Here is a 23,231-nt window from a genome sequence, read left to right as displayed (position 1 = left end):
GATTTGCTTCAAACCTTTAAAACAAAACTAAACCAAAAAAACCCCTCCAAATCTCATTTGATGTAAAAATAAGCATTTTAGGCTAAAATGAGGGTTCTTTGAGAGTTACAGTGTGGTCAAAAATAGGCCTTAAAATTACAAAGGGCTTTCAGTCTTAACTCTAGAGTTGCTGCTAAGTGACTCCATATACTAGATTTGTACCAAAAGCTAATATTTACTGTTGAAAGTTAACCCCTTAAAATAAGGAAATACCAAGTGAACTCTACTACAAGTCATATGGTAAAATGACCTATTGATTTAGAGTAAACTATTCATTTTGTATTATAACTATATCAATATTAAAAAAACAAAACAACTTGTGATTGCTTTTCTTTCTTTTCTCCTGTTGAAGCCGATCCCCCAGCCGAGAGAGAAAGAGACCTCGATGGGAGGAGGAGAGAGAGAGGTGGTCAGAGAATCAGAGTGCCAGTAAAGAGAAGAGTTATACTGCTATTAAAGATAAAGAGCCAGAGGAGATCATTTCAGAAAAAAATGAAGAGGAAGATGAAGAATTGCTCAAGCCTGTGTGGGTTCGTTGTACCCATTCAGAAAGCTACTATTCAAATGACCCTATGGATCAAGTGGTACGTCTATGAAGATCCCTCAGTTACTATGTACTATCCTTCTATACAATGATTACTACAAGCATTTTAACAGCTTTACATTTTTGTTTTATCCAGTGCTTAATGCTCCCCAATTTTCTTTTCCTTCCAGTTTTCTTTTCATCACTCTAGAGTTATTTGTATTTTGGTAATGTAATCCGCAGATGCAGATATCCACAGACCATGTTTGTGGATAGCGGATGGATGCAGATCCAAATTTTATATCTAGATGCCTACAAATCTGTGGATATCTGTGGACCATGTTTGCGGATCACAGATCGGATGCAGATGCCGCTTTTGTATCCGCACAGGGCTCTACCGATAACGGCAGTGTACAATTGAATGCAGTTCTCTAGCATCAGGGTCAGCTGGTGAAAGGATGCCTTTACATATGTCCTAGTGATTTTATACAAAGTTCCCATGCTACACTGGACCGTTTCTAGAAAATGTTTTTTGTTCTGTTGATTTTTTTTTCATTTGTTCATTCTGGAATGATGAAACCACACCATATTTTAAGACATTAATATTGCAAAGCCTCTGTCACAGAGCAAGTATGCCCTGCCAGGAGAACTGTCCTGGATGCAGGGCAGGATGGCCTAATAGCCAAAGTTGATGGGGCCACCCTTTGGTGCAGGCCAGGGCGGTATGGCCTTGGGGCTGAAGTCAATAGGACTGCTTATCTAAGTGGGGCAGTATGGCCTGGTGGCCAGGCAGGGGGTGGCTCACCATCCAGGGGTGGGTTGGAGGCCAGGGTAGGGAGACCCAGGCTCTCCCTATTCCACCAGCCCAGAGCCCTATCAGCGGCAAGTGTATCCGCCACTGAGTCAGCGGGGATCCCTTCAAAACACACCTACTCTGTTCCTGGTTCCACAATCGGATCAATGTCTAGTTCCCCTGGGCTACTTCCTACCCTGTCTTCCTGTGCTGTAGTCCACAGGTACTCTGGCTCTCTAGGGTCATTGGCCGGCGAAGTTCCTGACGACTCCTTTCCCTAGTGGGCTTCCGTGGGTAGCGAGCTATTTGCCTGGGTCTCAGTGTGTCTGGCCTCTGCAGTCTGGGGCTCTGGTAGATCCTGAACGGGAGCCCGCAACACACATTCTCTACTCCTGGGGGAATTCTGCGCCACTATGCGTGCACAGAATTTATGTCCCCTGCAGATTTCTTTGCTTCCTCACAGAAAAATGACTTTCTGATGGGGAAGCAAAGGGAAGTCACAACAGTGGTCATGCAACCCTCCCCAGCAGTATGTTTCGGGGGCCCAGGACAGCCGGCAGAGAGGTAAATCACTGTGGGGCAGGCGGCGGGACTGGGGAAAACCTGGCTGGTGGCTCCTACTGTGCGCCAGGCTCAGCTGCTACTCCCGGCTGCAGAAAGCTCTGCAAACTCCCACCTCTGTGCAGCCAGTGGCCTGTGCTCCCCAATGCCATGCTGGAGCCTCCACATTTATTTGACAAATCCAATTTGCAGAATTTTAATTTTTTTGGTGCATAATTTTTAATTTTTTTGGCGCAGAATGCCCTCAGGAGTAGTCCTCAGTGGTCAGCCCAGACTGAGCTGGACTGCTCACTATTATACTGTAGTCCCAGTTGGGGCGAAGGGGCATGGCTTCCACAGCCCACAGTATGGGGTTAACCCTGTCCTGTCCAGTGCGGGGCAGTTATACCCCATCACAGCCTCCTTTAATTTTCTGTTTGTTTTGTTTTTGGTTTGTTGTCATTATCAGGGGGACTCCACGGTGGTTGGAACAAGTCGGCTCCGAGATTTGTATGAAAGGTTTGAGGAGGAGTTAGGAAAGCGACAAGAAAAAGCCAAAGCAGCCCGGCCACCATGGGAGCCACCAAAGACCAAACTCGATGAGGATTTAGGTAAATGCCACGTTGGCGAAGACCTGAAACCGAGTAATGAACAGTGACTACATTCTTTATATCAGTTTGTGTGTTCTTTTGTGTGAATATATGCTGGGTGGTGTTTTCAAAAGCGCTCAGCATCAGCCTAACTGTCCTCCCATTGAAATCATTGGAGTCTTACCATTGCCTTCGGTGGGAGTGGAATTAGGTCAGCACTGAGTGCTTTTGAAAACCGCACCCTTTGTGTATTAGGCATTATCTTTAAAGTGTCAAATTGCAGGCTGTTGTGGCAGCTGAAAATAAGATTATTGCTAAAGTACAATTGAAAGATGATTGAAGAAGTGGCATATACATTTTAAACATATTCTGTTTTACTGTGGCTCTCTATTTAACATGAAGTAAAAAACTTGCTAATTAGCACATTGTTAATCTGCATGAAATATTGTTGGTCACTCCCCAGCTCAGGGCAAAGATTTAATAGAGGAATGCTATAATAAGTCTCATAATGCTCAGAAGTGAATTATTTTTGTAAAACACGTTTGCTCTTTGTCTGTCTAGCACCCAAAAACATGTTAAGCAAGTCACAAATCAAATGAGACCTGATCTCTGCCCTGAAGAACTCACAGTCTAATTTTAGGAAAGATACAATGTGATGGTCTCTCAAATAGGTAGAAAGGGAAGACAAGGGGAACAGTCATAAATTCACATGGTGTCTAAGGCTGGTTATGATCCTGATTCTGCATGGTGAGAGTTGCTGCACTCCCATTGTGGATCAGAGTCTCACTGCACATCTTGATGGTTTCATTATGTTCAGAAGTACTGGGTTTCGAAATACATTTTAACTTGCATAGTGATGGTTCGTAGGCTGAGAATTTTGTACTGCAGTATATTTGCTAAAATATTAAATGTCATAACTAGAACTTAAATGATAAACGGTAAAGATAAATGAGCCCAAGTACTATATGTACTTGTGGTGTTATCCTTTTTGCATTTATTTACTAGGGACCTTGTCCTCCTCCCCTGGCAGTTTTTGCATTTACTTCAGTGGGAGTATTGTTGGGCCCTTGCTTATTATTTATTAAACTTCAGTGATTCACAATGTCTCACTCAGTCCTTGGTGTTAGTTAGTGACATTCACCTGTATATCAAGGTAGCTTGAGGTTAAATTTTTTTATTCAAGTTTTACATCTATGATGGGTAAACAACTGAGCTGCTCAAAACTGAGCCTAGTCATGTATGTATCTTTATTTTTTCATGTTATTTTGCCATAAATATAGCATAATACAATCAGAGATATTAGCAAAGTAAAATGACATCCCAGGGAGACACAGAAATAGATATGGATTTTTAATTAAAAAAAATGTATTAACTATTCTAAACATAGAATGTAAATGTACTTTTTGGTCTGTGCTGTATATACAGGGTAAAATTCACCCAACAGTGGAGGGCCCATTGAAAAGCCTGCACATCTTTTAGCCCCTGCGGGAGAATAGTTTCATACCGAGGTGTCTGCCTTTCCTGGGCACCATAGATGGTGCTGTTGGCAGTGAGGAGGGGGACAGGCTACTAAATTCATCCTACTTGTATGCAGTCAGTTGGCTAGCGGGCACAGAAAGGCTCTTACCACTGTTCCAGTCTGCAGCCTGAATAAGTTAGCCTTGCAGCCATCGGGGCTGTATGTTTGCACTCTCTTGTGGTGTCAGCATGAGCCTTTCCCACAGCCTGATTCAAATGTAGGCTTGGCAGAAATCAGTTTTTATTCTTTTACTACTTTGATGGCTCATATCAATGTTTGTTTTTAAGCATTTTTTGAAATTGTATCTATTTAATTTTTTCACACTTGCGCAAAAGTATGGGTTTTAAGCATTTATTTTTATTTTTAGTGATTTTAAATTTTTACAGTTGTGGAAAATAATGGGAGGGGTCAGATAATGATTTAATGACTGTAGATGTTGAGATTCAAAATGTTAAAGCTTTCTAGCAATCAAAGCACAAATTGTCAATGTCACATGTCAAAATATACAAAGTAAATTTGCCTTAAATCAAACTCTGATAAGTTCTCATGCAGCATTTTTCTTCCCTTGCCTATTGGTAAATTTTGATTATTATAAATAGATTTCTTTTTTGTCGATTTGTATGTGCATGCTGAAATCAATATTTACCAACATTTATAGATAAAATCTAATCCTTTAAAGCTTACTTATATGGAGTTTGGCAGGAGGTGTTAAATTTCCACTACAGAAAACGGCTCCCTTCTGCTTCGGTTACTGCATATAATGTCATTTGGAGCAGGATACATCTCCTTCAGAGAACCAGAGCAAGAAGAAGGAAAAAATAAGAGTCCTGTAATAGTCCTAGAAATACTGGGATTTCAGAGGAGTTAAGTTTAGCTCTCCCTTCAGGCAGGGTTTTTTTTGTTTTTGTTTTTTTAAGTGACTAAGGAAATTTCTGATAAACCCCTAAACCATCACCAGCTTATGAAAAGCTAATCCCGCTCCATGAAATGCTAGAGCTCTCCATGGACATCTTGAATTCTGAACCATTGTGTGGCCTTCAGTTCTCCAATTTAACCTTACAGGTCCGGGAACACTGCTTTTTTGCATACACCCTTTTCGGAATGGGGAAAAAAAGAAATTGGTTAATGGTTATCTACAACAAAATTAAATAATCTTGGTTACGAGCACAAATATATGCAATGCTATTACCATAACTCATGAGAACCTGAAACAACTTGAAAAGAAACAAGCTCTGTTTAGCTGATCATCGTTATGCATGGTCATGAATATAGATGCAATGTACATGTTTTCAGTCTCTTTTTTTTTTTTTTTTTTTTTTTTTTTTAAGATTTTACTTGTGTGGATTATAAATTCATAGTCCTCTTCCTTGCAGCCCTTTAGCTTCAAACAACTGTGATTGGGAGCATAGAAATTGCTCTTCTGAATTTACCAAGTTGACCAAGAGAGCATAGAATTGCTCTCTTGGCAACTGGTCAGATTATTCCACTCGTGTGTGCAAACAAATTCAGTTAATGCAACTTTCAATAACCTTAGTATTTACTGTCACTCTTTAAATTAAAACTTAATTGCTGTCCTAGGATTCATAAGAGCCACTCTGAATGTTATGTTTCAGCGTGGTAGCCGTGTTAGTCTGTATCAGCAAAAAGAACGAGGAGTCCTTGTGGCACCTTAGAGACCAACAAATTTATTTGAGTATAAGCTTTTGTGGGCTAAAGCCCACTTCATCCACTGCATGCATCTGATGAAGTGGGCTTTTGCCCACGAAAGCTTATACTCAAATAAATTTGTTAGTCTCTAAGGTGCCACAAGTACTCCTTGTTCTTTTTTCTGAATGCTATATAAGTCTTCAATAATTTGCAGATCTATATGATGCTTGCTTGGATATTAGAAAATTCCTTGCTGTTTTGGAAAAGAATGAATGAGGGTTCTTTTCAACTAACCTTATTTTTACTTTTGAACCAGAGAGTTCCAGTGAGTCCGACTGTGACTCGGATGACAATAGCAGCTGTTCTAGCAGTTCAGATTCTGAAGTGTTTGACGTTATTGCGGAAATTAAGCGTAAAAAAGCTCACCCTGATCGTCTTCATGAGGAGCTCTGGTACAATGACCCCGGACAGGTATTGTGTACAAAACATTCACTGTGTATTTAAAAGGTTTGTTCTGGGAGCCATACAAATCTACAGATCAGATTTGTTACAGAATATACTAGATGACACCTGTTGTCTCCTGTCCAAATTGAATTTTTTTCATCCTTTCTAGATTATATTTTATTGTTATTCAGTGCACATTACTTTCAATCTCAGGAGTTCAATTAAAACCCTTGAACCCTAGAGATTCTTCACCCTGTATCATATTTGACTGTATTTGTAAACTCTGCATTACCAGCAATGTAATAGTGCTGTTCTGTTAGCCTAGCAATAGAGGCACAAAGATAAATGCTGGGATGAGGGAGAGAGAGCTTGTAGATCTGCTTTACAAATGGTTCACCTAAAAGCTCTTACTGTATTATGATAAATAATGCCTTAAATATGCTGTTAATGCTCCTAAGTTCTTGCCTAATGGTTCTGCTATAATTGCATGCAGATTATAGTCCTAGTTAAATGTAATTGGTGAACTCATGAAATGTTGTTTGAATATATATGTTACATAGAGATCAGGCGGTTCTTTGCAAATTTGCCATCTCCATCTTTCTTTTTTAACTCTTTTATGGTTCCTTCTAACTCTTTGTCAAGTGGCACCCCCAGTAAACTTGTTTTTCCTGCCTTTTATTTGAGGCATGAAACTAGAAGGCCACAAATTATAATGGCAGAAGATACTGCAATGCACGTTGCTGCCGTAATAATTCAAAGGTCTGTCGACACTTCCATTATAAGCTCTCATTTATGCTCCTAGGGTTAAAAAAAAAACAAAAAAACACAACCCAAAATTATAAAACTGTTGAGATATTTAACTGTGAAAATTATGTTGTATGAGTTTTGTTTGAAAAGCCTTGTTTTTCAAACAAATATAATAGAATCCTCAGTATAAAATGTTTGCCAAATAGAGAGAGGTGAAGAGCCATGAAGTGAACAGTATCAGAAATGCATGGTTATTTCCATGAATTTACCTTGAGTTACTACTTCTTCCTAAGGGACATCTGAAAAAAGTTCCAAAAAAGTCATCATGGCCTTGCCAATGACATACTTTTTATATCTGAGTTATGTTCAGTACAGAACAATTTTATTTTGAATAGTGTGCTTTCCCATAATTTTGGTCAGTATTCTGATGCAAAAGTGATAGGCTTATAAATGCCTTGGGTAGATATCCCAAAATGCTTTACAGACCCGCACTCCCACAAAACAGGAATGAACGTCAAGCATGTCTTGCAAAAAAAACCCCAAACCAAGCCAAACAAAAAAGCCTGACAGCCTAATTTTTGTGTAAACCACTCTCCCTTCTTGCCTGTCATCTATCCCTAATTTATGTCATGTTGTATCTAACATACATTGCAAGCACCTTTGGGCCTTACTGGTGACCTAGCTTCTGTGTAAATCCCCATGCATACACCTAAGGTGTTATATTCAAATACTATTTAATAATAAGAGTAAATGCCAAGATTTTCAAAAGTGGCTAGTGATTTTGAGACACCTTGGAGGGCCCTGATTTTCATGAAGTGTTGAACTAATTGAGTGTTTATTGTATTATGTATCTCTCTTGTCTCTGATATGTAAGATATACAGGCAAGTGAGAAAATGTGCTTTCAGCTTAGACTTGACATGAGAATATTTTGCTAATGTTTATTTAGCACACTTGTTCTTGAAGGATTCCAAAGTATGTGTCAAACTGTATAAGAGCAAAATACCACATCACTCTGATATTAAGGATGCACAGTTAAACACCCAAAGGTGAGGAAATGCGCACTACATCTTAAGCCCCCTTGCATTTATTTTGTTATGACAAAATCTATGAGGAAAACGATGTCAGCCAAACAGTCAATAGATTAATCTTAAAACTGGGCTGCCTTTTTTTCCCCCCCAGGCCATATGGAGTCCATTCCCACTGTTCATTGTTGGCTCCCTGTCACTGAGACACCCTAGCCTTCTCTCTGTTGGCTGAGGATGTCCCCCCCACCACGGAGCTCTGTTGGGACCTGCAGACTGCTTCTAAAGGTAAGGGGAGTCCCATGGTGGGTTTTTATACACAATTGCAGTTTTTTGAAGTTTTTAAAATATATTTATACCTTACATGGTATAAAATATAATAATTAAAACTTTACAAAACTGTAAAGGGGTGGAAAAAAAGGGGGACTTAATTTACTTCTGTAGGTTGGCTCCGGTCTCTACCGGGGTTCTGTGGTGGGTGTGACGTCACAGCCAGAAAGCATGCTAGGGTGTTGCACTAACTGGAACTGCCAGTCTGCAGTGGGCCCAGACTTCACAGGGCTTGGAGGTAAAAAGAAGGTAAGTTTCAATTTTATATTGTATGTAATGCCCCTCTTGACAAAGTTATTTGGTATATTCATCCCATAATTCAGAAATGGCCATATTTAAAAAAAAAAATCTATGTTCAGGCGACTTTTGAAGTACTCCAGTTATATCTCTAAAGTACCAAATAAGACCCCAAACCTACAAACTTTTACACTTGCTTAATTATGCATACATAGGGTGAAATCCTGGCCTCATTGTAGTCAAATTCCATAGAACCATTATTTCGCCAACTAAATTCAGTAGAACTACTTGTGTATAAAATAAAGCCCATGAATATATAAGGTGCAGGGTTATTGGCTGCACGTAGCAGATTGTTCTAATAAATAAGAAATGGAGAGGCTATACCTTACATGTGATACTGCAGTGGTGTCATTCTGCTAACGTTGTTGTCCCTTCTTACACTGCACAAAAAACAATGACAGTCTAATGCTGTTGTGCAGTTTCCTTATATCAGTCTGTACAAACAGTTTGCCTCTTAAGTGGATGTTCTAAAACCAATAAATCTTGTAAGTATGACAGGTTCTTTGAAGCATCAGCATTCATGATGTTAAAACCAAAACGCTTTTCCAGACATCGTCTCTTGTCTTTTTTCAATAAAAACAGAATCCTATTTTGTTTTTGACAGATGAATGATGGACCACTGTGCAAATGCAGTGCTAAAGCCAGACGAACAGGAATAAGACACAGCATTTATCCTGGTGAAGAGGTAACGAGTTTTGAATATTGCACTTATAAATGCCATATTGTCAGCAGTAGGCAGGTCCTTGTTTTGCTCTTACATAAATTGGAGGAAGATATTGTTTTAGAGTAAACTATGGTGTCATATTAAATCAGTCAGATTTCTTACCGGTTGGGTAATTTCACATTTAGGATGTGCTACCTGTAATGAAACTCCACATGAAAACTAGGGAAAATAGTTGCACTAGCCAATTTCTTTTTAAAGTTTCTGAAACACGCAGCTAAATTAATAACAAAAAAGCATGAACTACCATATCATGGAGATGCACAAGTTATGTTTCTGCTGAGTCTTCCCTATAGAGGAGGTGTGTAAAGGGAAAGTGAATAAATTAGTAACTTTCATGCTGATAGTAGCAAGACATGCAATTGCCTCAACATGGAAACATGTCTCCACTAGAAACTGCTAGATGATTTGTTAAGTTTTGACCCTTTTTTGATTGGAATAAAATTACACAAAAATGCTACTTTTCTTATGATATAGCAACCTTCCTGTGGAAAAAAATATTGCTGAAGTCTCACTATTTTTATCTGTAGAGGTAACCCACACATCATGGTTGTATTTTTTTGTTTTCCCTTAAAATACAAAGAGCGTTAGAGTACATCAGTTTTAATAGAAAACTTTTTGTTTCATGAGAACGTTAAGAACATTAGAATGGCCATACTGGGTCAGAAGAAAGGTCCATCTAGCCCAGTATCCTGTCTTCCGACAGTGGCCAATGCCATTTGCCCCAGAGGGAATGAACAGGACAGGTAATCATCAAGTGATCCATTCCAAACTTCTAGGAAACAGAGGCTAGGGACACCATCCCTGCCCATCCTGGCTAATAGCCATGAACTTATCTAGATATTTTTTGAACGCTGTTATAGTCTTGGCCTTCACAACATCCTCAGACAAAGAGTCCCACAGACTGACTCTGTGCGTTGTGTGGAAAAAATACTTCCTTTTGTTTGTTTTAAACCTGCTGCCTGTTAATTTAATTTGGTGACCCCTAGTTCTTGTGTTACGAGAAGGAGTAAATAACTCCTCCTTATTTACTTTATCCACACCAGTCATGATTTTATAGACATCAATCATATCCCCCCTTAGTCGTCTCTTTTCCAAGCTGAAAATTCCTAGTCTTATTAATCTCTCCTCATACAGAAGCCGTTCCATACCCCTAATCATTTATTCCATGGATTTATATAGAGGCAATATGATATTTTCTGTCTTATTATCCATCCCTTTTTTAATGATTCCCAACATTCTGTTCGCTTTTTTGACTGCCGCTGCACATTGAGTGGATGTTTTCAGAGAACTATCCACAATGACTCCAAGATCTCTCTCTTGAGTGGTAACAGCTAATTTAGACCCCATCATTATATATGTATAGTTGGGATTATGTTTTCCAATGTGCATTACTTTGCATTTATCAACATTGAATTTCATCTGCCATTTTGTTGCCCAGTCACCCAGTTTTGAGAGATCCTTTTGGAGCTCTTCGCAGTCTGCCTGGGCCTTAACTATCTTGAGTAGTTTTGTATCATCTGCAATTTTTGCCACCTCACTGTTTATCCCTTTTTCCAGATCATTTATGAATATGTTGAATAGAACTAGTCCCAGTACAGACCCCTGAGGGACACCACTATTTACCTCTCTGCATTCTGAAAACGGACCATTTATTCCTACCCTTTGTTTCCCATCTTTTAACCAGTTACCGATTCATGAGAGGATCTTCCCTCTTATCCCATGACAGTTTACTTTACTTAATAGCCTTTGGTGAGGGACCTTGTCAAAGCCTTTCTGAATATCTAAGTACACTATATCCACTGGATCCCTCTTTGTCCACATGCTTGTTGACCCCCTCAAAGAATTCTAGTAGATTGGTGAGGCATGATTTCCCTTTACAAAAACCATGTTAACTTTTCCCCAAGAAATTACATTCCAGAATTTGTTGTTGTTTTTTTAATCCTACATTCTTGATTTAAAATGTATGTGTATTGTTCAGCCCCTATTTTATAAACGAATTGGTGATTGAAGAATTCATAAAATTGACCATCTTAAAATTATAGTATAGGTATAGTGCTAATTTTCAGCACGGTGCACTGCATGGCTTTGTTCTTATCCTACAATGGTTTGTATAACTGATCATTCATGAAATTGGTCATTCATGAGGTTCTACTGTTTTATTATCATTTTCTCTGTGTGTGACTTTCCAAATAAAATCAAACAAAATAATTTTTTGCCATTTTTTTGTCTCCCTTCCCCCCCCCCCCCCTTTTTTTTTTTAAACTGCAGCTGCTCCCTCTGCTTTGTTGCATTTCAGGATTCATGAACATTTCTGTTTCATGGATTTATTACCCTGTCTCAGAAAATTACTCCAGACTGAAGCTTGTAATAAACTACTTCAGACATAGATTAATTTCCCTCATCCCCTCACACCACGTCAATTTTGTTGAAGGAGAAACATTTTTAGTAGGTGAAAATTTTGAAATCTGACTGACTCACTGTGAGGAGGTAGCTGCCCCTAAAGATGAGGATGCTGGGAATTTTGGAGGCTCATAAAAGCCCATTATAGATTCTCTTAACCTGGTGTGAGCCTCAGAGCACTGAGAACCTAGCAGAAAACAGATCCTACAAGGGCTTCCTTTAATCTAGTTGCTGGTGAGTATTTTTACTCATTAAACCTGAGAGCTTCAGAAGAACCTGAAAATATGAGACTTGGGAGCCTTATATTCCACTGAACGACATGCAGACCTTCCTACATTTAGACATAGCCATTCATGTATTTTTCATAGGAAGACTGTGTGGTCTGCTAGTTAAAGCAGGACACTGGCAGACTTGGGTTCTTTGTCCGTTTCTGATGCTGATTTACTGTGTGATGCTGGACTAGTCTGATTGATGCCTCAATTTGACCACCTGTCAAGTGAGATACCTGCTTACCTTTGTAGTGAATTGAGATTGTCCAATGAAAAATCTACGTATAATCTTTATAATTTTTTTTATTAATTGCCTAAAATGAAATTATATAAAAAAGAAAAAGAAAAGCACCTGAACACTTAGATGACTGGCTTCTGTATGCAAGAGAGGTGCATAACAATATGGAGAATGTATGAACTGCACTTACATTTTGCCCAGAATAATATCCCTGTATATGTTTCTGAAGTTAAATAAAAAAATGTATTATGCTATGACTTCCCTCCTCCTCCAAGAATACTTAATTATGACTACCTGTTTTGTTTAATTTTTTTCTAGTGAACATTTCATGGATGTTAAAAGTGTTTTATTCCCTCATTTTATTTAAATTAACCTTGACTCTGCACATAATTCTATGAATCTTTCTCTTAAAGCCTATTAAGCCATGTCGCCCCATGACCAACAATGCTGGAAGACTGTACCACTATCGAATTACAGTGTCACCTCCCACAAACTTCTTAGTAAGTACTTTATAAACAATTCCATCCAAGAGTCCAGTTCAATTTATTTTAACGTTGACATGTGTCGTGCCACGGCTATCTTAACTTTAACTTGTTTTGTTTTTGTTTTAGACAGACAGGCCAACTGTTATAGAATATGATGACCATGAGTATATCTTTGAAGGGTTTTCTATGTTTGCACATGCCCCTCTGACAAATGTAAGTATATTCATTTTATGCATAGTGCTTTTCTAGAAGGCAGGCTATTTCTGTCCTTTTAAATAGCACTTGTATAAATCAGTGGTACATGTGCTTTGAGAGGCTTCTTGTCAATTTCACTTGAAAATGGGAGGGTGACATTTGTGCTAATGAGACTCAGGTTTTGTCCTGACTAATTGGGGTAAGTATTCCTTTAATACTGTGATTGAGGCTGTAGTGTGCAACAGAATAATATTTTTGCCTGTGTCAAGGTTTGGGAATGAGATAAACTGTGGATAACTTGTTAAAACTGTTAATTGGATTTAAATTGGATGAACTTTTTGAGTTGACAAAGTTAATAGAAAAGGAAAACCAATAATTTTAACTGATAACATGGGAACGGATTAGTTCAGATCACCTAGTTTTAAAAACCTTGACTTCAGTAGAAGTTTACTAAAAATTTCCTATAGTTTCCAACACCAGTTCAGCTCCCCATCAAATTATTAGTAAAATGATGCATTTTATGGTTTGGGGCTATTTAAAATCAGGTATTTTGCAGCTTCAATGGAATCCTACTCTACATCAATAATTGCCCCTGGAATCCCATCATCCTTTTGTTTCTCAAATTCTAAGTACTTTCATCTGATAGTTATAGAGTTTAAGGCCAGAAGGGGCCACCAGAACATCTAGTCTGACCTCATGCATATGACAGGCTACCACCTACACACTAAACCCAACAACCAAAATTATGCCCAAGTATTACAGCCCTCAGGAGACTAGACTATTATGTGCCACAGGCAGGGAATAGGAGGGACCAACATGCACCAATGCCCAAGCCCCCACAATTGCTGAGAAGTGATTAAGTGAGATATACCCAGATGATCCCAGCAAGTGACCCAGCTCCCACAACTGAGCAAAAGGGGAAATAAACCGAAGGTCACTGCCATTCTGATCTGAGTAGAAGTATAGAAACACTTACAAGGAACTGTATGTTTACAAGAATTAATCAAAGGGATACTGTCAACTTAAAAATCATTCCTCTGCTTACAAATTTTATACCTACTATTGTTACAAGAAACATCTATTCTCTCCCCCCCAGAACCTGCATGGTTCTCAATGAGAGATTGGGCCCCAAGGTTATTCTAATTGAACGGGATTGAGAAGAATATGTCTTCCTTTTTTCAGTCTGCTCACTTGGTGCTTTTGACAGCTCTCTGTGTGTGATCAGTTTCACTGTTTCCTCTCTCTAGTCAGCTTGTTGGTTGTTTTTCCCTGTTGTTTCACACAGGAACATTGGCGAGAGAACCACTTTAAAAAGTAGGAAAATGTGATTGTAAAACAAGTATCATGGAGACTAGAACACAGCTATAGTGTAGTAGGAAACACATTTTAACTGATTATTTAAAAAAAATTTTTTTTAATGTGACTAGATTTCAAGTTTTTAATTTAGTCACAACTTGAATTTGTTTGGTCTCATTACACAAATAAAGGAACATGTTTACACTGCAGAGTCGCACATGAAATAACGGGATATGCCAAATCTGATTAAGGAACAGTGTCTAGCTGACGAGACAAGTGATGGTGCCTGTGAAAAGAGACCCCACTGTTCGTTGACAAAAGTAAATGTGATTGGGGTTTCAGCATTCTCTAAAACCTTTTGCTGTGATGGTTCTCTTAGCTCTGGTCTACATTACAAACTTATGTCGGTGTAACTACGTCCACACCCCTGAGCGACTCAGGGCATGTCTGCACTACAAAATTAAGTCTACCTAACTTACATTGCTTATGTGTGTCTACACTTTGCTCCTTGTGTCAGCAGTGTGCATCCTCACCAGGAACGCTTGCACCAATTGAACTGTCAGTGTGGGGCATTGTGGGATGGCTTCTGAAAGCCTGCAACAGTTGATGTAAGAAATGTAGTGTCTACACTGACACTGCGTCAGCCTAACTACATTGACCTGAACTGTATACCTCTCATGGAGGTGGAGTTAATAAGTCAGTGTAGCGGGCGAGTTACATCAGTGGGGGCGAAGTTTTAGTGTAGACATTTACAGAGTTAGGTCTACATAAGCTGCCTTGCATCAACCTATCTCTGTAGTGTAGACCAGGGCACAGTTATACCAACCTAATCCCTGGTTTAGACAGTGCTGTGTGTTGACGAGAGGGCTTCTCCTGTTGACATTGCTACTGCCCTCAGAGAAGTGGAGTACCTGTGCCAATGGGAGAAGCTCTCCTGTTGGTGTAGATAGTGTCTTTACTAAGCGCTACAGCGACGCAGCTGCGCCACTGCAGCACTGTAAGTGTAGACAAGCCCTTAGTGTTCAAAGGCAATTTGTCAGATAGGTTTTGTCACCCAGTCCCTCCATTTTCACTTTGGGGGACATAGAGCAGAAAGAAGCACTTAAGCTTTTTCATTTGGGAAGATACTATACTAAGGATAAAGGAACCACCTTTTCTTTAGAATACAAATTCACTCTAAGTCAAGCATGACTTGGAGAATTACAGACAAAATGTGTTACAGAAAATTCTTCCTCCAGAGGCAAAGAGAATTCACACTGCCCTGTATGAGCTGATACCTGAAGATATTCAACCTACTTCTAGTGTGGAACTTGTGTGTTTTAGACACAAAACTACTGGAGCCTCGTTTGCAGTTTTCTTCCTGTACGTTTTTTGCTAACTATGTGAAAATGGTCAGCAGCAAGTGATAATTCTAACAGATTCGTCTTTATTGCAGACATATGGTCATAAAGCAACACCATACAGTCTTTTCTGATATCAACAGGATACTAGATAGGCAAGGCCTTCACAAGGAGAATGCTCTTGCTGCACTGTAAGGCTTTTGACAGCAATTATGGGGGAATTGCCGTTTCAGAGGCATTTCAGGATATGCTTGATAAATAGCAGATGGCTAAGTGTAGCATCCACATGGTTCTTTGCAAGAATGGAGATAATATAACAAAATATTTTAATGAGACAAATTTGTATAGCTGAGGAGGCTTCACTTGCACCCTGCAGCTCTGTAACAAAGCTGCGTTATTAGCCAAGCTGGACAAATATTAGATAAAATGATATGTCAAATCATAGATGTTCAATGAATAATGCATCATTTGTGTGAAGTTTTTCAACCAGCTTTATAACAGCATTATTCTTTTAATACATTATTCAACAAATAGCATTCTTCCAGCTTTTTTAAGTGCAGCTGTGCATGGGAAACTTGTTCCTAGTTATTTGGAAGTTGGTCACCTGTTTTAAGAATTCCTTTTCTGCTCTCTTTATTCTGCACAGAAGACAAATGGAAATAGTCCTGGCTGCTAAGAAGCTGATCCAGAAACTCCTGACTTGGTCATCTTTAGACATCTGTTGGAAAATAGGCTCACAATATTTTAAAGCAATGTTGAAATAAATGTGACTGCTTATTTTCCCCCCAAACATTGAGTAACATATCTTAATATCTAGATTCTTAATTTCTATTAAAAGGTATCCAGTATCAAATACATTTGAATTAAGAGGATTTGTCATATTCTTAATTTTGTATAGGTAATCTGTAGGGGTTTTTGTTTCTGAATAAACAAGTTCATAACGGGGGAACATCTACAAAGATGGTTACATCTGGAATCTTCCTAGCAACAACTATACTTAGTAGATATAGCCTAAAGATTAACATTAGTGAGAGATGTGTATTTTTGCGGGGGAGGAAGGGAGCGTAAGCCCAGGGCCATGGTGCTGCAAGCAGATGCATGCCGACAGGAACTTGTACCTGTGAATTGAATTCAGCATGCCTCTTTGCAGGAACAGAGATCCATTGCAGGATTGGGGCTTTAAACTTCTTCAGTTTCATGAATCATTGATCATTATGAGGTGGTCTCTTATATTTGCAGGGACAGTGAAAGCTTCAGCCATGTTGGCTTAAAAATGGCAAGAATTTAAGTTCTCTCATGTCTCACTGGAACAGGGGTTCTCAAACTGGGGGTCTGGACCCTTCAAGGGGTCACAAGGTTATTACATGGGGCGGGGTCGCAAGCTGTCAGCCTCCACCCCAAACCCCGCTTTGCCTCCAGCATTTATAATGGTGTTAAATATATTAAAAAGTGGTTTTAATTTATAAGGGGGGGGTGTTGCACACAGAGCTTGCTGTGTGAAAAGGGTCACCAGTACAAACATTTGAGAACCACTGCACTAGAAAGACATGCAATTGTGTGAGTACTGGATTGCCTGCTTGCTTTTTGCACCAAAACCTTCAGAATCCAAACTGTAAAGCTAAATTTTAAGATCAGTGGAAATGGCACTACTAATGATTGAAAGTGTAATTTAAATATTCTTTTAATATTTCAATGCTACACTTGAGTGGAGTCTTAGCAGTGAGTGTTACAAACCTAAAAAGAAATTGTCAAAGTATTTTTCACAATTGAAGTTAAAACTGGCTGTTCAAAAGCCCCTTGAAAGCACAAAACTGCAATCCTGTCCATTCTCCCTCTGCCCCCCCCCCCCATTTTGTATTATACAGGAGTCCTAGTTTGTTATACAATTCTTGTGATTACTGGGGTGTGATAGAGTTCTTTTTTTAATGAGGGGAAGGAAAAGAAACCTTTAAAGGGATGCCATCGTCTTGAAGACTATGTTTCCATATGGAAATTCCTCTCAACACTCTCCTCTCCCCCCAAAAAAATCTCTGCCTATAACTGATGGAGATTACAGAAAAAAATATTTTTCTCTCTTTTCAGTGTGTTTACTTCATGTGTTTGACAGCACTTTGTATACAGTCAGCTGCATTTCCTGTCTTATGTGCTAACATTATGACATGTGTCTCATGCCCTGATCTGAGAGAGCTAGTGTATTTACTAGTAACAACTGCAGTAAAGCTGAAACTGAAGAGGCTGCAGACAAAAATGAAGGTGAAGGAGAAATGGAGAGTTTGGCCCAAGCATGTGTGGTAGTTATCTTGAGCCTGCCCACTCTCCTTTTCTGTAAAGACCCTCATCATAATAAGCAGTAGCAGCAGCAGAATAGAAAAAGTTCTGTAATATTTTGACAAGGAGATTGGAAAAATATTTGCATGGGGTATTCTAGCAAATTACAATTTTTTGAAATTGGTCAATTAAAAAAAAAATCAGGTTGACATTGTCCCTCTAAAAGAAGCAGGGTGGTGGGGGGCAGTCTATGGATTTTGCAAGCTTATGTACTAAAAATGATTAAATATTTGGCTTACCAGACGGTATAGTTCCCTCTTATATGTGTTTTTTTAGCTCTATTTCGTGTAAACCTATAAATCTGTACTGCAAGTCCCTGTGTCATGCTCCCATTATATAAAGACGAGTTAAAACAATATGGCTAATAGAATTAGTAGTGGGCTAAAAACACTTTGCCTCTAGGTTGCTAGACCAGTCTGGCACCCTCTACCATGCACAATAAATTCATCTACAAGTATAACATTTTCAAAATGGGAGAAGAGAGATCTGTTAGTTTACTGAATTTTGCTTTTGCTGAACAAAACATAATCTCCAGTAGATGGCATTGTTTGACCAATGATTCCTGTCAGTCCTATGTTATTTCTCAAGTGGAGTTATTATAGTCATCTATTTCTCTCTCTCCCTCCTGCCCCAAACTTTATGTGAACTCACTGAGGCAACAGTTTTACTAAGTGCCCTTTTCATCAGATGGAAATTCTTAGGAAACATAATTGTATGAGTGATGCAGTCAGCGCCATATGTCCTTTCAAACTGAACCTCTGTTCTGTTTTCCTTCCAGATTCCTCTCTGTAAAGTAATCAGATTTAACATTGACTATACAATTCATTTCATTGAAGAGATGATGCCTGAGGTAAGGGCGATAATTAGTCAAGAGATCAGTTTAGGTTATGAATTGTTGATATGTTTAAAGGATTAACTCTGTAGCATTTAGCCTCATGCACTCTCTGAATGTACAGCTGAATGGAAACCTATGATTTCTACATAAAGCTTTAAGCATATATCTAGAACACTATATATTGAAAATAAAATTAAGAATACTCAGCTTTATCCATACCTCTTTGAACTTTTCAAAGATCTGTACAAATATATTTCAGACAATATGCCTGTGAAATAAGGTAAGTATCTGTGCCTACATTACAAATGGGGAAACTGAGGCATAATAAGGTGGTGGTTTGCCATGTAAATCGGTGGTGGAACTAAGGGCTTGTCTACACTGGCACTTTACAGTGCTGCAACTTTCTCGCTCAGGGGTCTGAAAAAACACCCCCCTGAGCACAGCAAGTTTCAGCGCTGTAAAGGGCCAGTATAGACAGTGCACCAGCGCTGGGAGCCGCGCCCCTCGTGGAGGTGGATTTTTTAGAGCGCTGGGAGAGCTCCCTCCCAGCGCTCTGCCGCGACTACACAAGCCACGTTAAAATGCTGCGGCAGGAGCGCTTTAACGTTGCCAGTGTAGACTAGCCCTAAGACTAGTATTTGACTTTTTTGACTCCCAGCCCTGAGCTGTGGTCACTAGAACAGGGCTGTCTTTTAATCTAAACTGATGCAAAACAAAACAAAATCCCTATAAATACAAGCAAAGCAATCCCAGTTTATAATGTGGTTTGTATTAAGACAGTCTTTGATAAAGCAAAATTTGTGGAATAAATTGCTGCAATGGAACGTCATGTCTAGGTGTAGATTTACCCTGCATACTAACTACTAAGATAGGATCAATGTTTAGTTTAGTCCCCTATATTTACATATTTTTTCTTAGTTATCTTTCTTTTTTCTGTCACTCAGCAGTAGATTTATCTAAATATATGCAAGAGGCCGAAAATTCCAAAACACGATTAATGTGGAACTCAGTGTGATTAACTTCCTGATACTGAATCTACAGTGCTGTCTCCAAATCTTGATTTAAAGTAATAAAAGGACAGCAATCAAAATAGGGATCTTGTCTTTGTGGAGTCCTAGTCGATTGCCTGTGCCTAGGGCACTGCTTGCAAACCCTGCTTAACAAGGCAGCCTTGCCAAAGAGATTTTGTTGGGTTTGGAATTTTTGGTTGGCTTTATATGCATACAATTTATATTGACTTGAGCTGTTATTTTATATAATTTATATTGACCTAAAATAGTGTTTTTAAGACACAGTCTCCTCATTTGTGGCTGAAAACTAGAGTGGCTTCTTCCCCAGTTGAGCTGAGGAATTTCTCTGCTCTTAAGACCATAATCCTCAATTTGTGATGTACTTATTTGTCGCTTAGGGTGTGGCGGTGAGATCACAAATGATGATTTATACGCTTTTTAGCAAGAAGATGCAGGAGTGGGGAATTATGAGAGAGGTGTTTGTAATAAATATATCATCTCTTTAACTTATTCAGGTGAAAGGCTTTTGGTGCATAGTAAATTATCTTGCAGTGCTGAGCTCATAGTATCTGTCTCCAGTGTGAATTTGGGCTTTTAATAAAGAACCCTTAATATGCGTTAACATGCTTTCAGAAGAGGCCTCAAATGCTAAGTGATGCTTAAATGAATAACAGACAGTCATACGCCTAAAGATTTACTAATCATTGAGTAGTATCATCTCCAAATTGTATTATTTATGTGTTGAAATATTTGAATAATGATATTCTGGCCTTTTTCTTTTCCAGAATTTTTGTGTGAGAGGACTTGAATTATTCTCTTTGTATCTATTCAGAGATATTTTGGAACTCTATGACTGGAATCTTATAGGTAACTGTACAGTTAAAAATATACACACACAGAAATATTAAATGTTATTTACGAATTCAGTAATTATGTCTAGGTTTTAAAACATGCTTTGGTTTAAAAAGGAGAACTTCAAGTAACAAAATTGAATGTTTTCAATTTTTAATAGTATGGATAAGTTTCCGGTTTGCTTTTACCAAGAGCAAACAGTTTATAAGGGTTCGTTATAGTGGGTATATAGAAACTAACAATGCTCAGAGTTGTCATCCAGGTCTCTTGGATAAGACATTTAACACTTCCTTAATTACTCCTACATGATTTTTGTTTTAAACGAGCTGTTCATTATATTATTTATATTGCACAATAATGTGTTTGTGAGGCTTTGTTGTCAGGGTGTCAAAAAGAATGCTGTCTTTGCCCTGACAAGCTCACAGACTAAAGGCATTTGTCCTGTAGTACAATGAAACTACAAAATAGTGTCACATAGACAGCTACATAGTATTCCTATGCTTACTGAGCTGTCATTATAGCTGAAAATTTTACCAGGATAGGTGGAAAAATACATACATTTTAAGACTGTGACACAACAAAATTTCAGAGTTAAAACTTTTGCTCAGTCTAAAACAAGAGAAATTTCAGAAGAACTTCACTTTAAAATATGTAAATTTCTTTTGGTGCTTGGGTTTTCCTATGCAGATTTATTTAATACTTGCTGTAACACAGAGATGCATATAAGTTTAATATTTTGTGTATGCTTCCTTTGGTTAGTTATTGAATATATTGCATGATCTGGTATTTGGATTAAGTATTGCTGGCTTTGATTGTACTCTTCTTTACTTTTTAAAATTGTAAATCACATACCATTTTGGGCTTTCCTTTTCACATGAAGCCTTAACTAATATCATTGGAAAGGAGAAAGAAACAATAACATAGAACATTTTTTTTTCTCCTTAGTATGTATAAAGATAAGTACGAACGAATTATTGGAACGAACTAATTGGAACGAACAAGACAAAATCAAAACAAAAGCAAATTCTTTATTCCTGTGTTCTTTTAGAACTTTTTTTTTTAATGCATTGATTATATAAGCAGAATTTTTTCTTCCTGCCCACATGGACATTTCTGTTATATAGTGGACCAAAGAGTACATTATCTCTACTTCCCATTTTACTGTGCTGTGTTTTGATAATTTCACTGAAGACTTAGATATTCTGGGTGAAATTGTGGCCCTGTTGAAGTCAATAGCAAAACTTCCATTGATTTCAGTAGAGCCAAGACTTTACCCTTTGTTTCTGCAAATATGTTTTCAGAGACTTAATTCTTTTTCTGTTAATTTTCTTATTTAAGGTCCTTCATTTGAAAACAATTCTTGTTGTCCAAGATTTCATTTCATGCCACGGTTTGTGAGGTTTCTTCCGGGTAAGTTTATATCATGTGGTTGGATGAAAATTAGGCTTCCAAACTCCTAGGCATCTCTTCAAACAAGGAAGAACCATTTATATGGGCCTCATAGCTATTTCTTCACATAGACTGAAGGTTCAGGCAGAATCACTGCTTTGGTTTGCACTTGGTCCACAATGTGAAAGTTTTATTTGCAGTCAAAAGAGCTAGAAACTTGATTTTTTTTATTTTTAATGGAAGCAGGGATTCTGGAGCATTAAGATGTGAATCACCAGAGGAAAAAGCCAACACCAGTCTGACCTGGTTTAATCGAACCCTCAAGCCAAGGAACAGTCTTTGGTGCAGAAAGGACTGTGTCTACTCTTGTATGAAAAGCCTACTTAGGGGTTTCCCACACCCACAATATCTGGGGGAAGATCCTCAATTGGTATACATTTTCATAACTTCAGTGGAGCTACGAAAATACATACTAGCTGGAGATCTACCTCTGGTTCTTCCAGGAGAATCATTTCCACAGAAATATTCTTGATATGAGAACAGTCCTCTATTTATTTTGGCTGTTCAGAGACCTAATGTCACGTAAAGTTGGCTTTACCTCCTAAACAAGGGTTACTGGTAGCTGTGTGGAGGAGGAGAGGGGTATAGACCACAGGTACAGTACTTCTCCATCCTTTAGGAAAAGGTGTTCACATACATTTAACCACTAATCCTTCAAATGACAAAAGTTTAATTGATCCTTAGTGGTGCAAAGACAACTGGTTTCTTCTCCTCCTGGAGATAATAGTTACCTGATCCCATAAAGTTACAGCCTAGTCATGGCTGGGTCACTCAGAACCAGGACATCTCTTTCCATCCCAACCTGGCACTTATTTCAGCACGACTCATGAGATGGAAGAGGTACTTAAGTGTCTCAAGCTCTCCAACTCTGCAGAAGGAGTTTACAAGAACATGTACCATTCAGGTGGAAAAGCTTTTCAGTCTAGTGTGAATAGGCCCTGGTGGGTCTTTTTGCTTGCCTCATTCAAAAACTTTTGCTTTCCTTTCTATTTTTTGCCTCAGTCTTGGATACAGACATCAGCACTCAGTTTATTTGCCATTTTGGGTTTCTGTGACCTTGTGGAAAGTAAACTCCTCTCCTGTTCTTCCCCCAGAATACAGGACTAAGGGCCATCTTGCATTTAATATGTCCCTCTAGACTGCTTCTGGTGTCACATTATTATTATTGTCCCCCCCAAAATCTCCATTTGAAGCACTTCTCACAGTCACTGACACTTCTAGCAGAAGGGTTTATTTTTAGAAGCAATGATTTCAGCTTGCTGAACAAGTGAGCTTCAGGGCTTTAGTGACTGATCCACCTTATTGTAAGTACCATGGG

At 38.6% G+C, this 23,231-nt stretch overlaps 1 protein-coding gene across 2 annotated transcripts in view; it reads left to right on the top strand.

Annotated features, from left to right (window-relative positions):
• DROSHA (drosha ribonuclease III) overlaps nt 1–23,231 on the top strand; it is a 106,156-nt gene that overhangs the window by 10,799 nt on the left and 72,126 nt on the right. Inside the window, exons 4-12 of one of the 2 annotated variants that reach the window (XM_024203775.3) lie at nt 392–623; nt 2,365–2,539; nt 5,968–6,122; nt 9,097–9,177; nt 12,537–12,623; nt 12,735–12,821; nt 18,546–18,617; nt 20,398–20,479; nt 21,803–21,874. In XM_024203775.3, the coding sequence (XP_024059543.2) occupies nt 392–623; nt 2,365–2,539; nt 5,968–6,122; nt 9,097–9,177; nt 12,537–12,623; nt 12,735–12,821; nt 18,546–18,617; nt 20,398–20,479; nt 21,803–21,874 (1,043 nt within the window). The remainder of the gene's footprint in view (nt 1–391; nt 624–2,364; nt 2,540–5,967; nt 6,123–9,096; nt 9,178–12,536; nt 12,624–12,734; nt 12,822–18,545; nt 18,618–20,397; nt 20,480–21,802; nt 21,875–23,231) is intronic. The other variant, XM_024203783.3, reaches the window with a different exon arrangement.

This window comes from Terrapene carolina, unplaced genomic scaffold, assembly GCF_002925995.2.
Source record: "Terrapene carolina triunguis isolate 2854851 unplaced genomic scaffold, T_m_triunguis-2.0 Scaffold53, whole genome shotgun sequence".
In the NCBI taxonomy this organism is placed as follows: domain Eukaryota; kingdom Metazoa; phylum Chordata; order Testudines; family Emydidae; genus Terrapene; species Terrapene triunguis.
Note: the sequence above shows the minus strand (reverse complement) of the source record. Positions and strands in the feature narration are given on the sequence as shown.